This window comes from Olea europaea, chromosome 18 (assembly GCF_002742605.1).
Source record: "Olea europaea var. sylvestris chromosome 18, O_europaea_v1, whole genome shotgun sequence".
In the NCBI taxonomy this organism is placed as follows: Eukaryota; Viridiplantae; Streptophyta; class Magnoliopsida; order Lamiales; family Oleaceae; genus Olea; species Olea europaea.
This window is the reverse complement of record NC_036254.1, coordinates 13,283,990-13,298,065: the sequence shown is the minus strand read 5'-3', so window position 1 is coordinate 13,298,065 and position 14,076 is coordinate 13,283,990. Positions and strand designations below refer to the sequence as shown.

The 14,076-nt window shown below is 33.7% G+C and overlaps 1 protein-coding gene across 1 annotated transcript; it reads left to right on the top strand.

Moving 5' to 3' along the window:
- Nucleotides 1–1,405: 1,405 nt before the first annotated feature.
- LOC111367524 (inactive TPR repeat-containing thioredoxin TTL3-like) lies at nucleotides 1,406–5,167 on the top strand. Its single transcript, XM_022988454.1, has 7 exons — nucleotides 1,406–2,943; nucleotides 3,031–3,226; nucleotides 3,344–3,516; nucleotides 3,616–3,949; nucleotides 4,074–4,278; nucleotides 4,404–4,504; nucleotides 4,662–5,167. The coding sequence occupies exons 1-7, from the start codon at nucleotides 2,030–2,032 to the stop codon at nucleotides 4,815–4,817; spliced, it is 2,079 nt and encodes a 692-aa protein (XP_022844222.1). The 5' UTR covers nucleotides 1,406–2,029; the 3' UTR covers nucleotides 4,818–5,167.
- The last annotated feature ends 8,909 nt before the right edge of the window (nucleotides 5,168–14,076 follow it).

Sequence of the window (14,076 nt, the reverse complement as noted above, 5' to 3'; positions counted from 1 at the left end):
AGAAAGAAAAATAAAGTACGCTAAACAAAAATGTAAAATCTCTATGGGCCTATTTGATTTGAGAAATTTTCCATGGTTTTTATTTTCCACGGTTTTTATTTTCCACATTTTTCTTGTTTGATTGCAAAAATTTTCTTGACAATTGATTTTCCACCCCCACCCCCACGTGATCCCTTTTTCTTGGTTTTGTAAATTGCAATTCCCATGGGTTTAGTGGGAAATAGGTTTTCCAGCAATATTTTAAAATTTTTTATTTTTTATTTTTTTGGCAATGAAAATAAATTTTATCCACAATTGTAGCAAATTTTATTTCTTTAATTGACAATTTTCATGAAAAACAAAATCAAACGAACACCAAAAGATTCAAAATTTCAACATTTTCTAGGTGAAAAATTATACCAATCAAACACATTTAATTGACAAATTTCAGTAAAACAAGTTCTAAACTATTCAATTCCTCGGAATTCGTTTTCTTTAAACCAAAATTCTATTATTCCAATCAAACGGACCCTAACTCAAATCCCAAAATCAGTAATTTAGCATTCGACCCTCGTAGTCTTGCCTCTCACTTCTGTTTATCTCTCAGAAATAATAATAATTTGGACCCTTACAAGCGGTTGAAAATTTGTTTTCATTGGTTGTTTTTGGTTAATTATAAATTTATAGTTGATAATTTGTTTTTAGACCTTAAATATAATTTTTGATATTTAAATAATCATCATTATTTAATAGTATCTTACAATCCTCAATCTGAACCGCAAGTCTCTTTCATCGATCCAATTCAAAACTACAATCTAACAACCATGGGTAGTATTCATTGATAATGTGAAAAATTAGAGTCGAGCATAATTATCATCTCTATGTCATATATTGAGTAAGCATTTTTAGCATTGAAAGAAAGGTCATCCATAACAAAATACATTATGAATTTCTTTTTATTGTATAATATTCAAATCGAGTGAAATTTTATTGAGAAAATAGATTAGATTCAACTCATAAACAAATTCTTCGTTCTTGACCCGCTTTCAACATATTACTCTGGAGAATTGAGTTGAGAGTGATAAATTGAACAAGTATGATCGTTCCCTGGTGGTATGTATTATTAAATCAAAATTGGAATTATCTGCTTTATAAATCTTGTTGGGCAAAATTTTAATTGGTGGTACAAGACAATATTAGCTTTTTCTAGATTTTAGTTCGCCCTAAACTTTGAGTGATTCAAGCTCCAACCCCGTACCGAATAGTTTGACTTTTGTGTAAGTCAAACTTATACAAAAAAGATACATACAGCTGGCTGGCGGGTGTTAGTCATACGTGGGATGCTCAAAGTATTTACCTAACCTACGTGAGCTCCTCAATGGAGAAATTTGCATATCAACAGAGAAAAGAGAAGTAAGAGAAAAAAAAATACAGAATCTCCATTCCACCAAATAAGGAGTGCTCGTCTTTGTTTTTCTAATTATTTAGAGATCCTTATTTCTTCCATGACCGACTCTTTTGGAGTCCCAATCAAAATAATAATCTGCCATCTCTCCCTTTTAAATTAAATTAATGGACTAGTTTTGGAGATTCAGATACCAAGAATTTAAAATAAAAATGAAAATGGTTTAAATTATTGTTTTTTTTTTTTCCTCTTTCTCTCTCTCATGCCAAAATCTCTCATTTCCATTGCTTAAAAGAGAGAAAGCAAGAAAAGAGAGATAGTGTGGTTGTTGGCAACTGCCTTCTCCAGGAGGCAGTGAAAAATAATCAATTCAATTCAGACAGAGTCTCCTGGGGTGCTGAATTCTTCCTTCCTGTACAAGCAATCTCTCTCTGTATATTCTTCTGTTTTCTGTATTTCATTTTTCTTTTTATCAAAATATGGGTGGGTCCTCTCCTTTTCTGTAAAATACAATTTTCTGTTCTTTAATCCCTTGGCCTACAAGTTTTCAACTTTACTGTTTTTCCCCTTAGAAAAATCCATTTTTATTCCATTCATTACTTGCATTTCAATAGCCAATTTCTTCTCTGGGAAACTGTATTTGATATGGGAGAAATCTCGCCTGAGAAAAGATCAGGCTGTGGCCTGTTGAATGCAGTTTTTGGACGTCGAAGTATTTGGCCTAGAAGATCAACATCCACAGGTTCTCTTCATACCTTCACTCCAAACAATAATGTAAACTTAGTACAAAGCATGCCGGCTTCAAGAAGACAAAGTGGTGGCTTTGAAGGATCGACTATCCTGGATTCATCAGATGCCCCTTTGCATAAACAGGTTGATAGAGTCATTGCACGGCCGGGCCAAAACCACGCGAGATCCCCTCCCGTGTATCAGCAACACCACCCGCCTCCAATGGCAGCTGCAAAAAGCTCGCCTAGCCAACAAGGCCATGGCCAAGCGCGTAAAGTGCCTCGAAATGGACTTGGCATATCTGGAGAGCTCGAGAGCATGATCACCGATCATCAGCAATCGAAAGGCGCAGGTAAGTTAGTTCGTGCATCGTCCAGTAATGTGATGTTGTTTGGAAATTTGGGTAATTTGAGGCAACAAGGTAGCAATGGGAATTCGACAGCAAACAATGTTCTTGATTATCTTCCAAAAACTGGTAAAGAAGAGCAATCACCTGCTAGTGGGAAATACAGTACTAGTGTTATAGGGAATGTAGTGAAAAAAATTGAAAAGCCTTCTCTTTGTCGTGCTATTTCCACCAGGATGGATCCTGAGCAATTGAAAATTTTGGGTAATGAAGACTACAAGAATGGCAGATTTGCCGAAGCTTTGGCTTTGTATGATGCAGCCATTTCTATTGATCCCAATAAGGCTTCTTATAGGAGCAACAAAAGCGCCGCACTAACTGCTTTAGGCAGACTTCTTGAAGCAGCCTTTGAATGCAGGGAAGCAATTAGAATCGATCCATATTATCAACGAGCTCATAATAGATTAGCAACTCTATATGTCAGGTAAATTTTTATAAAAACTTTCTTGGAGAAGTGATTAATTCATAACTTGCAAATTTGACATTGTCGCTTTATATAATTCTTTGGCAGATTAGGAGAAGCAGAGAAGGCTGCTTATCATTTCAAACAGGCTGGAGCAGAAGCTGATCCTGATTCAATGAACAAGTCCAGAAAAGTTCAAGTTCATCTGAACAAATGCACTGAGGTAAAGAGGCAGCGAGATTGGAATACCCTTATAAAAGAAGCTACCCTTGCTATAGCAGCCGGTGCTGATTCTGCACCACTGGTTAGTCTTTTATTACCAGAACTGAATGCGATTTACATATCCTGCTCTACTTTTACAGGTTCTAAATTAAAACTGAATCGTAATTGGTATTAGTTTTTGTTGTTAAAATCAATGAAGATATTTTCCTTAAAAGCCGAGGCCTTGATGAAACTCCATAAGCTCCAAGAAGCAGATGAAACTATGGCAAAAGGTCCAAACTTTGACATCGATGAATGTATTAAATTCTTCGGCCCAATTGGTAGTACAAGCCTGTTACTTGTTCATGCTCAAGTTAACATGGTTGTTGGCAGGTTAGTGTCTTATCTTTTGTGTACAAAGAGATTCCATTTCAATGAAGAGCAGTTAGCGAGTGACTGTAGTCTAAAATACCAATGATGTGTAATTGACAGGTTCGATGATGCTGTGGCCGCTGCTGAACGAGCATCTAGGTTGGATTCGAACAACAAGGAAGTAAACACGGTGTTGAGGAGGACAAAGGCTGTGGCATTAGCTAGATCAAATGGCAATGATTTGTTCAAGGCAGCAAGATATTCCGAGGCATGTGTTGCTTATGGTGAAGGGCTCAATCACGATCCATACAACGCAGTCTTGTTATGTAACCGAGCTGCCTGCAGGTCCAAACTTGGCCAATTTGAAAAAGCAATAGAGGATTGCAGCGCTGCACTAGGCGTGCGCCCTTCTTATAGCAAGGCTAGATTAAGAAGAGGCGATTGTTACGCTAAGGTAGTCGTGAAACAGTATATGCCATCTGGTACAATTCAATAAGTCGTGTCAGCACGTATACACAAGTCTGATACGGGCACAGATGAGACTATAGTTTTTGAATGTTATGATGTTTTTATTGTAGCTGGGAAAATGGGAAGCATGCATACAAGACTGTGAGATGCTGTTAACAGAAAATACGAACGATGAGGAGGTAGAGAAACTCTTGAAGGAGGCTCGAGCATGGAGACGGCATGGAAGCCGAGACATGAAGAATGGTTGTGTTCATTCTAATGAAGTCGTGCTGGTATCAAGCAACGAATGTTTCCGAGACTATGTTACATCTCCCGGTAATAATCGCCACAAATGAAAAATAAGGGAAAAAAAAGAACATTATTTAGTGATGTAATTGTGTACTTTTTTACAAAATTATTGGCTGATTAAAATATGATTTTTTTGGATTTGATTTATCTAGGTATATCCGTGGTTTTGTTCTTTCGCAAGCTAAGTGACAGCACAATTATGCAGTTCATTGAAAACCTCCACAAGAGATATCCATCAGTCAACTTCCTTAAGGTACATCATTGATATGATATCTATATTAAAAGACAAACTTATCAAGAATCAGCCTCTTAAATCACGGGTTTTGTGTTTACTCAAAATCTATACAGTGAATAACATTTAATTTTTCCATTTATTTTGACATTGTCTTATAACACACGACAAACTCTAGGTAGAGGTTAAAGACAATCCTTCCATTGCCAAATCTGAAGGCATAAACTCGTTGCCAGCTTTCATTATATACAAGAATGGTTCGAGGGCGAGAGAAATCCCGGGGGACAGCCATGATTTGTTAGAGAGCTCTATCAAATTTTATGTCAGTTCTTGATATGAAAAACAAGGTTAGTTACTGAAGTGAAGTCGTAACAAAAGAGCCATGAAATGTGGAAGTTCCGCCCACAACCTCAGCCACAGCGCCGGCCGGATCCTTGAGGAAGTGATTGCACAAACTTCGGTAGATGGCAAAGGAAATGTAGGCTTTGCTAGGGAGCATAAAGGAAAATTCATTGGATTTCGTTTGATATGCTTGGAACAATTCATTGATTGGAATTCAGCTGGAAAAGATTGAATGGGTGAAACAGTAATCAACAATGATTGGGATTGTAAAATTTTTGTAATTATTTTTAGTTTGATATGCTTGGAACAATTCATTTAATTTAGCCAATTGTTACTTGTGTCCAGGTTTGAGTTCAAACTACCGTGAATCCAGTCAAATCACGAGGAAGCAAACTTTCTATCAAACAAAAAACAGCTTCCTCTTGAGAAAGTAGCAAATAGCTAAAAGTAAAAAAAAAAAAAAAAGAAGTATGATGAATGAATTATTATTTTATTAGACAAGTTAGGAATCTAGAATGATTTCATTTACTGATCACCTAGCAAGCAAGACACTTTATATAGTGCATGTTTGGTAGCGATTTTTCTCCTCAAAAAATCAATTTTTTTATCGTTGATTCATTATTTCAACCGTTATTTTTTATTTATTCTTTTACAATTATGATCCACTTTTCTCTCTAATGATCAAAAAATCAATTCCCAAAATCACTACTGAACAAGTCCAAAGCATAAAATATGGAAGATATTGAGATTTATTCATCCCATTGTTTGCTTGTGAGGCTAGATTCCTTCTGATCTTCTTTGACTACTTATATACATAATAATTAACCATTCTCTATTGGAATTTTAGCTCTTTTAAGGAAGATCTTACTTGCATGTTATCCTATATCCTTCCTCATCTTCTATAATTACCAATGGCATTTGTCCGTGTTAATCAAAGTTCGCAATTCTTTTCTCTTTTTTTCCCTAAGTGTTGAGAAACAAAAACTTTAATTTTATTCCACTGAAAGAAATCAATAAACAGAAAGAAATAAAGACACATTAAATTTATAGAGCTTCGCTTCAACGTGAGACTACATCCTTTTTCGTTGCTGCAATAATTCATTATGATGGAAATAAATTTACAATAGAAAATTGCAGACTTATCTTCTCTAACCTCTCCTTCTCTCTTTTACGGTGGTGATTAAAAAAACTTAATGACAAATCCCTACTTATAAAATAAATTAGGGAAAATCGAAATTTACAAGAACTCAAATTCTTTCGACGAAATTTATAAGGACCCAAATTCCTTAACCGCTTTTTAATAAAACAAATTAGAACAACAATAATTAGGCTCCACAACTTATTCAGTGTAGCATCTTCCAATTTACTATGTGTCTGCATCCTTTTTTCTTTTGGCCTCGTTTTTTGAATCTAAATGATGTAAATATTTTATTTACCTCAAGTTTTTTACATGAAAATTTTCTCCGTTTCTCTCTATATATTTCTTTTGCTAATCTATCATTCTTCTCATGCTCATTATGAACATTCAAATTTTTTCTCCCCCAAGTTGTTTAACTAATTATCACACTAGTTATTTCATGCTAAACAATCATTGGCGGATTAAGAGGGGCTACTAATTTAACTGGTAAAGTGCATTACAGCTCGAGTATGGTGGTCCAAAAAGATTCTTGTATTAAATGAACAGAATGATTTGTTTGAATTTTTTGTAATTATTCGCCGTACAATTTTCTTCATGAAATTAAAACTTTGCTGCTTATTTGTTGTTGGAACTTTTATTCACCAAAACCCATGATTAAAGGAAAACAAAAAAATAGAATTCTCTTTCGGGTTAAAATTTGATTGATAGTAATTTATTTCTCTACTTTTGCATCGTTGAAGCATATAAAATAAATATTCTGATTCTGTTAACTATGCTTTTAAATAATATAATGGTACTCGTGATTGTTTATATAATAGAAAAAATTACACCTTGTTTGGTACGTAAATGGTACACTATTAAATAATATTAAAATAAGAAATTACGAAGTCTAGCTAGGATTAATGAAGGTTCGTCCCTATGCGAGTTACATAAATCTTTGATATTGTACTTCATAATTCAATTACATTATTTGTTACTATATTCTCAAACAAAAAGTCCTAAATAGTTATAAGTATAATCATTGTAGGAGACATTTGAATTATTTGGCTGTAACACATACAAATTCTAGCCCATTGATATTTCTTGCAGGAGAATTCTCGATTCTCGAATCAAACATACCATCACCTTGCATAAATAAATGTAGTCAAAGCAAGAGAAAGAGGGGAGTCGAGAGAAGATGAGAGATTAGGGTTTTAAAGAGAGATGTATTTTATTGATAGTATTAGAGTGACACTGTACAAAATATTTTGTAGATGGGCACAAAATACAAAAATCGTATTTACTCAAACCACGCCTACTACTATTTTTTTTTCAACATATTCTTGAATTGACTTTAGTAGGCCTGTAATGTAGGAGAAATTATTACTGTCAAAATAGTCAGATCTATCATTTTGGATCATCAAGAACATATGAACTAAAGCAGAAACGTACCTAAATCGGACGTTGTTAATTGCAACAATTGAATCCTATGGTTATGTCTTCCAAATCAACATGTAGCTCCTTATTCTCCCTGGTGTGGACTCCAAATTTTTATCTTTTTATCATTTTTTTTTAAAGTATTGGGTTTCACTTTTATTTATAGTCCAATCGATATACTAATTTACCCTAACTCCAAGTGTAAGGTGACATTTTCTAACTTTTTCCCCTCGACAAGAAATTAAAAAATCTCCTTTAATCTACCATCGTTTTGAAATATTTTTAAAGTTCACTTCTTTCTTAAAATCCACGTTTCCTTGGGTCCTCAAATTTGCAGCAAAAAGTTTCTTGATCATGTGACATTTCTATTTAATATTAGTGATTATGATTATGTGAATATTGAATATTGGTAATATTTGTGATGGATTATTAAAATCTTGATTTTTGTCAATTAGTCAAACAATTAGTGATGATTTTCTGGTATTCTACCAATTTGTAAAAAATTGTAATTATTTTCTTATCAATTAGTATTTAATTGTCACTTGTGGTTTATTTTAAGTTGAAATGTCAATGGAGAGATTCTTTAAAAAAAAATATTTCGTAAAAAATGTTGATGAGGAGATATCGAATAAAATTGATTTTTGATGTTGCACAACTTGCTACAGATCCTAGAATAAGGAAGAAGATGATAATCTTATTAGTGTTGTCACCATGTCATTTTTAGCATTATTGTAATATCATTAAATCCATAACCGAAAAGTCCAACATTGACAAAATTTTGCCTTGGCTCCGCCCCTGACCATAACCACGTTAATATATCAACTATTTGTTAACCTAATTCGGCCCCATCATAGAATTAGGAAAAGGGATAACCACATATCTACTCTATTATAAAAACATGTTTCACAATTAACAAAGTCCCTTAAAACTTTCATAATCCAGGTGATAATTGAAAATATTAAATATATAAAAATATAATGTTATATACACTAAATTTGGATAAAAAAAAATTATAATCTCTACAAATTACTAATATATCATAATTAAAGATATTTTTTTATTTTCCAACCATAATCAAACAAGATTTTCTTTCTCTACAAAACGGGTTCCACAAAAACTCTCTCTAAACAACAGATTCACCAAAAACTCTCAAAACCTCACGAAAATTTCACTGGCATTCTCTGCAATCGATCAATAACATCGATATACTGCTAATTTTCATTTAATTGGAGAAAGTCGAAGTTCGAGTATGAAAGAATTTAATTTGCCCAAAGTAGAAATTGAAGTTTTTTTATCTGGCTTCGAAGGTAAGCATATAATTACTTAGTATAGCTTACGATTTTGAAGAAACAAGTGTTTTCGAAGCTATTGAAACATTTATCCAAACATAATCAGAGATTTCACGCCGTTAAGAATAAACTATATTTTGCCCAGTGTGAGACGTGTGTTTTTTCATTAACCATTGGTAGTATGCAATTTTTGTTTTCAATTTACAGTCATGAACGTGTTGATCTATGACTGTTTATGTGATTCAATCACATCGGTGCATATTTCCATTAATTGTGACTAGTTGTGACCACTGAATTAAATAGATTGTTACATATATGTTAAATGTTTTGACAGTCCATAAGTAGAATTAGTTTATTCTGTGATCAATGTCATTGCATTGAAAATTGATTCTCTGCGACACTAAATTTGTTGACCGTATGTGAATTTCTTTACATTAAATAACTTATGTGACCTGTATTGACATATCTGTGACTTCTTCATCTGTGGCATGTATTCATCAATGTCATTGATCTGATCGTTTCCAGATTTTAGTGAATGAAATGTGACATGCTGTTATTTGTTTGTGATTAGGGATGACAATTTTGAACGTTTGCCTATTATATGGAGGTCACACATCACTTATACTAGTGAATGATACGTGCAAGTATGATGAGTTGGTTAACCTTGTTATTTCAGAATTGGGGCTTAATCATATAGAAGTAGGTGTGAGATTAATATATTCTTTGGATTCTAGTTTACCTCCAATTTGGATACTAAGTAATAATAATGTCTTAACGTATTTGAGGCTAAGATTTGTGGATGGCATTGTATCGACCTATCCTATTGCAGTTGATGTTATGACTACAGACTCATGGTAGTCAACAGGTGCATTGCAATACCCAGAGTCATCAATTACTACCATTGAGTCATCAACTAATGTGTTTTCTTTACAACAAATAGCTCATGATATATGTGACTCGGTTACTACAATTGAGAACGGAAACATTGAAGAAGATGTGACATTGATAACTCAAGCAAATGATAAAGAAGTAGTGGAGGGAAATGTTTTCCGCAATAAGGAAGTACTGAAAATGAGCTTGGCCCTCTATGCCATACAAAACAAATTTGAATATAAGGTGTTGAGATCGGACAAAAAAGATTACGTAATAAAGTGTTCCCAAGATGATTGCAAGTGGATATTTAGATCTTCACACTTGGGAGAAACGAAAATATTTAAGATCAGAGAAATCTATAATGGTCACACATGCTCAATAAACATTGTTTTAGGATCTCATCGACAAGCATCTAGTTCAATGGTGTCAAACTACATCAGGTACAAATACACTTCTTCACGTACAATATACGCTCCTAATGATATCTCAAATGACATGTTGCACAAATATGGAGTATCGGTGAATTATATGAAGGCATGGAGGTCACGTGAGCAAACATTAAAATTGATTAGAGGTGATCCAACAATATCGTTTCAGTTGCTACCCTCTTATTTTTTTTATGTTACAACAGATGAATATAGGGACAGTCACACGAATAGAAACTGATCATTTAGATAGATTTAAATATTATTTTATAGCTTTGGTTGCATCGATTGCTGGTTGGAAATATTGTAGGCCAGTCATTGTTGTTGATGGTACATATTTAAATGGTCACTACGGGGGTACACTCTTTACAGCTTGTACACAAGATACAAACAACAATATCTTCATACTAACTTTTGGGATTGGGGATAATAAAAATGATAAGTCATGGAGATGGTTTCTTGAGATGTTGACGAGGGCGTACGGATCTAGAGATGGATTATGTATATTATCCGATAGACACAATAGCATAAGAAACGCATTGAATTTGTATATCCAGAGGCAATGCATGGGATCTGTTCATACCATTTGCTGAAAAATTTGAACTCACATTATGCAAAATCAGGTCACAATGTCACACAAGCATTCAATTCTGCTATAAGAGCTTATACAGTGGATGAATTAGAATACCAAATGCAGCAATTGGACTCAATAAATGAAGATATCAGGGGATATTTGGTATGTGATTGTCTGAAACATATATTATATGACTTCCTGTCACTTTTTTGTGAAGTTATGAAATTCCTATGAATATCTGTGATCGCACATGTTTAATATACAAACTATATTTCATTTTTTGTTACATGAAATTGAAACATGATTATGAATGAAATGTATAGTGCATATTTAGCATGTGGTCTCATTTATAATTGAAACATAATATAGTTTTATGAATGTGTCCATTTGTGACCTGTTCTGTGATAATACTGACTATCTGTGAACTTTTTAGAGTTAACTGTGACCATATGTGACTTGTTACTTGAATCTGTTATCTAATAACTAAAATTATTTTGTAGTTAGATGTTGGATATGAAAAATGGTCAAGATTCACATGCCAACCGATAGATACTCTACTCTGACATCAAACATAGTAGAATCTGTTAACGCAGTCACGAAGGCAGCAAAAAATTACCCTATTGAAGCACTTCTAGAATCATTGAGGTAAATGGTTCAATCTTGGTTTTGCAAAAAATAGAGATGACGCGCATGACACTTTCACAAAGTTTGCAACAAAATATGAGAAGTTGTTAAGGGAAATAAGTAATGATGTGAGAAATATAAAGGTAAAAACAAGAAAACTTTGTTTATTATGTTGATCACAAATATAACTTTAAATATTTTTTATTTTTAGGTTTCACCTGCAAGTCATACTTTGTTTGAAGTGAGAGACAATTCTTCATCATACATGATTGATATAACTCTGCATACATGCAATTGTAGAATGTTTCAAGTGGATCAACTTCCATATCCACATGCACTGGCAGTAATAGCAACATTGAAGCTGAATGTATATGACTTTTGCTATGTGTATTACATAAGAGATGCATATCTAAATACCTACAAAGAGACTGTCTTTCCTATAGGTAATAAATCAAAATGGAATTTGCTAGAAGATGTAAGTAATAGAGTTGTTTTAGCTCCAAACCAAAAGAGAAGTTCTGGACGGCCTACTGAGAAGAGAAAGAAGCCAGCATATGAAAGATCACAAGTTGTGAAATGTGGAAGATGCGGTGAATTCAGGCACAATCGACGAACATGCAGGAACTTGGTGCCACTTAACCAGAATGACAAAAAACTGAAAATAAAGAAAGATCCAAAGAAATTCAAATAGCTTAGCATAATTTTTTTACACAATGATATTCTTTGTAATTACAAATTGTTTCATTTTATTGCCGAACGACGTATTTTTTGGATTATATGAGTTGACAGATTTATGCATTGAGCTTTTATTATATCTCACGATGTCACTTATTTCTGGAAAAGGACTGTGTAAACAAACATTGATTGTAACTCTATTTTTGATGATTGTGACCGTCTGTGACCATTTCAAGCATAAAATAAGCTCTATGTTTTTTGTTTAACTTGTGTGTTCAAATTAAATCTGAATGTCATCTTTCACTAGATGGGACCAACTTGTGTGTTCAAACTAAATTCGAATGTCATCTTTCACTAGATGGGACCAATTCTACGCTTACTTCTTTTGTAAGAGTGTCAATGATAAATATTAAGTATTTGTGACCTGTTCATATGTAACAAGTTAACCAAAACTATTCGTGACCATCCGTGACTTGCAGATATATAAGAAAGTACTCATATGTGATCACTTGTGACCTATTCAAGTCATGCAAATTAACCAACTGTTGCTATTTATGACGATTTGTGACTACGGTTATATAACACATTACTCGCATGTGACTATTTGTGACCTGTTTAGACTGTGCAATATTCTCACGTGACCTGTTCAGACCGTGTAAATATAGACTTTTACATCCATGAAAAACTTAGATGATATAAACAAAATCATTTACATAAACACCAATACTTTCACCTTGTACCAATTGACAAAAATAAATTCAAATTCAATTCCAAAACATATTACAAAGATAACATCTATCGACTACATCATAAAAATATCTGTTTGTCTAATTTTGAACAGCTATCAATCTAATCCATCATGAAAACAATGCCATCAATAGGAGCTCATTCATCTGACTTTGAACTTTCCTTTCCAATCTGCTTCAGTTATTTGTTTTTGAACAGCAACGCTGCAATTTCAAGTCTGGCATTCCCAGCATCAAATGAGATTGGCATATTGCCAAGATCATTATGCAACAAATACTATGCATACTTTATCACAAAACCCTCCACAACAATGCCTGTAATATTTAAAGAAGACAAATCATAAGTAATTACTAAATGTTGATGGAAAGTCATAAAACTTGCAATGCCCATAGCGAAACTTACCCATTTTGTTGTTGGGGTAAACCATGGACAATATTAACATGCAGTTCCCCAGATTTGTCACCAATACTATCACTAGTTTCCTTCCATAGCCCGACAAATTTTAACAGATGTGTAAGAGTCTTCACAAGCGTTAAAACCCCTTCGCGAACCTTGTTGTCCTTGTATGATTTGTTGCTTGAATTATATATGTAAAGGACATGGTTAGTAATATCAAGTTGCCCTAACATCCAATGAGCATGATTTGTGGGCATAATAGACATCAACACAGATTCAACTTCTCTCCAAGCAGTATTAAATGATAATCATTCACCATTGATGGTTTTGATTAGCTCGTCTTTCTTCTCAACAATGCTTGGGTCTTGAATAAATTTGGAGTATGTCGACTTGATTGACATATCAAATATGCAGTCTGTAGTGGTAGCTTTCATCTTCACACCTTCGCCGAACTTGGCAAGTTGTCTATGTAATGAAAGCATGCATCCAAGTGCTATAGTAAGAAAGAATATACATAAGTAATACAAAACTACTATGCATATGTGGAAAATGGTGAAAAAATTGTACCATGCTGTTCAATGATGAATTAGAATCAATCAACGCATGCCACCAAGTTTTATAATGAACAGTGACAATGCCACATACAAATTGAGGACTTATCATGTTATCTGCATCGTTGAACTTTACCATGTGCACACACATATGCCCTCATCAAACAAAGAATAAGATTGTGACCAATTTATTTCTGTTTGTGACCAGAAATGTTGTAGTCACAAAAAGTAATAGAAGATCACAATTCACTAAAAACACTTAAAATCTATGTTTACTTTACCTGTTCTTGGGCTTGTATCCTCTGTCAAACCAATTCTTAAATGAACTCAGATCTGTGCTATCAACTCCTTTCGAATAATTTTGGAAAACGACGTTTACAGTGTTAGATTTTGATCCAGTAGCAGCATGACGTGGATCAACCTTAACAAAAGGTGACTGCAGAGTTTTCGATGACTTTTTTGCTCTCTTCACAGGTAGTCCAGATGATGGTGGTGCAGGTGTATCTTCCTGAATAAAAAACATAAAAACAACGTTTCTTAAAT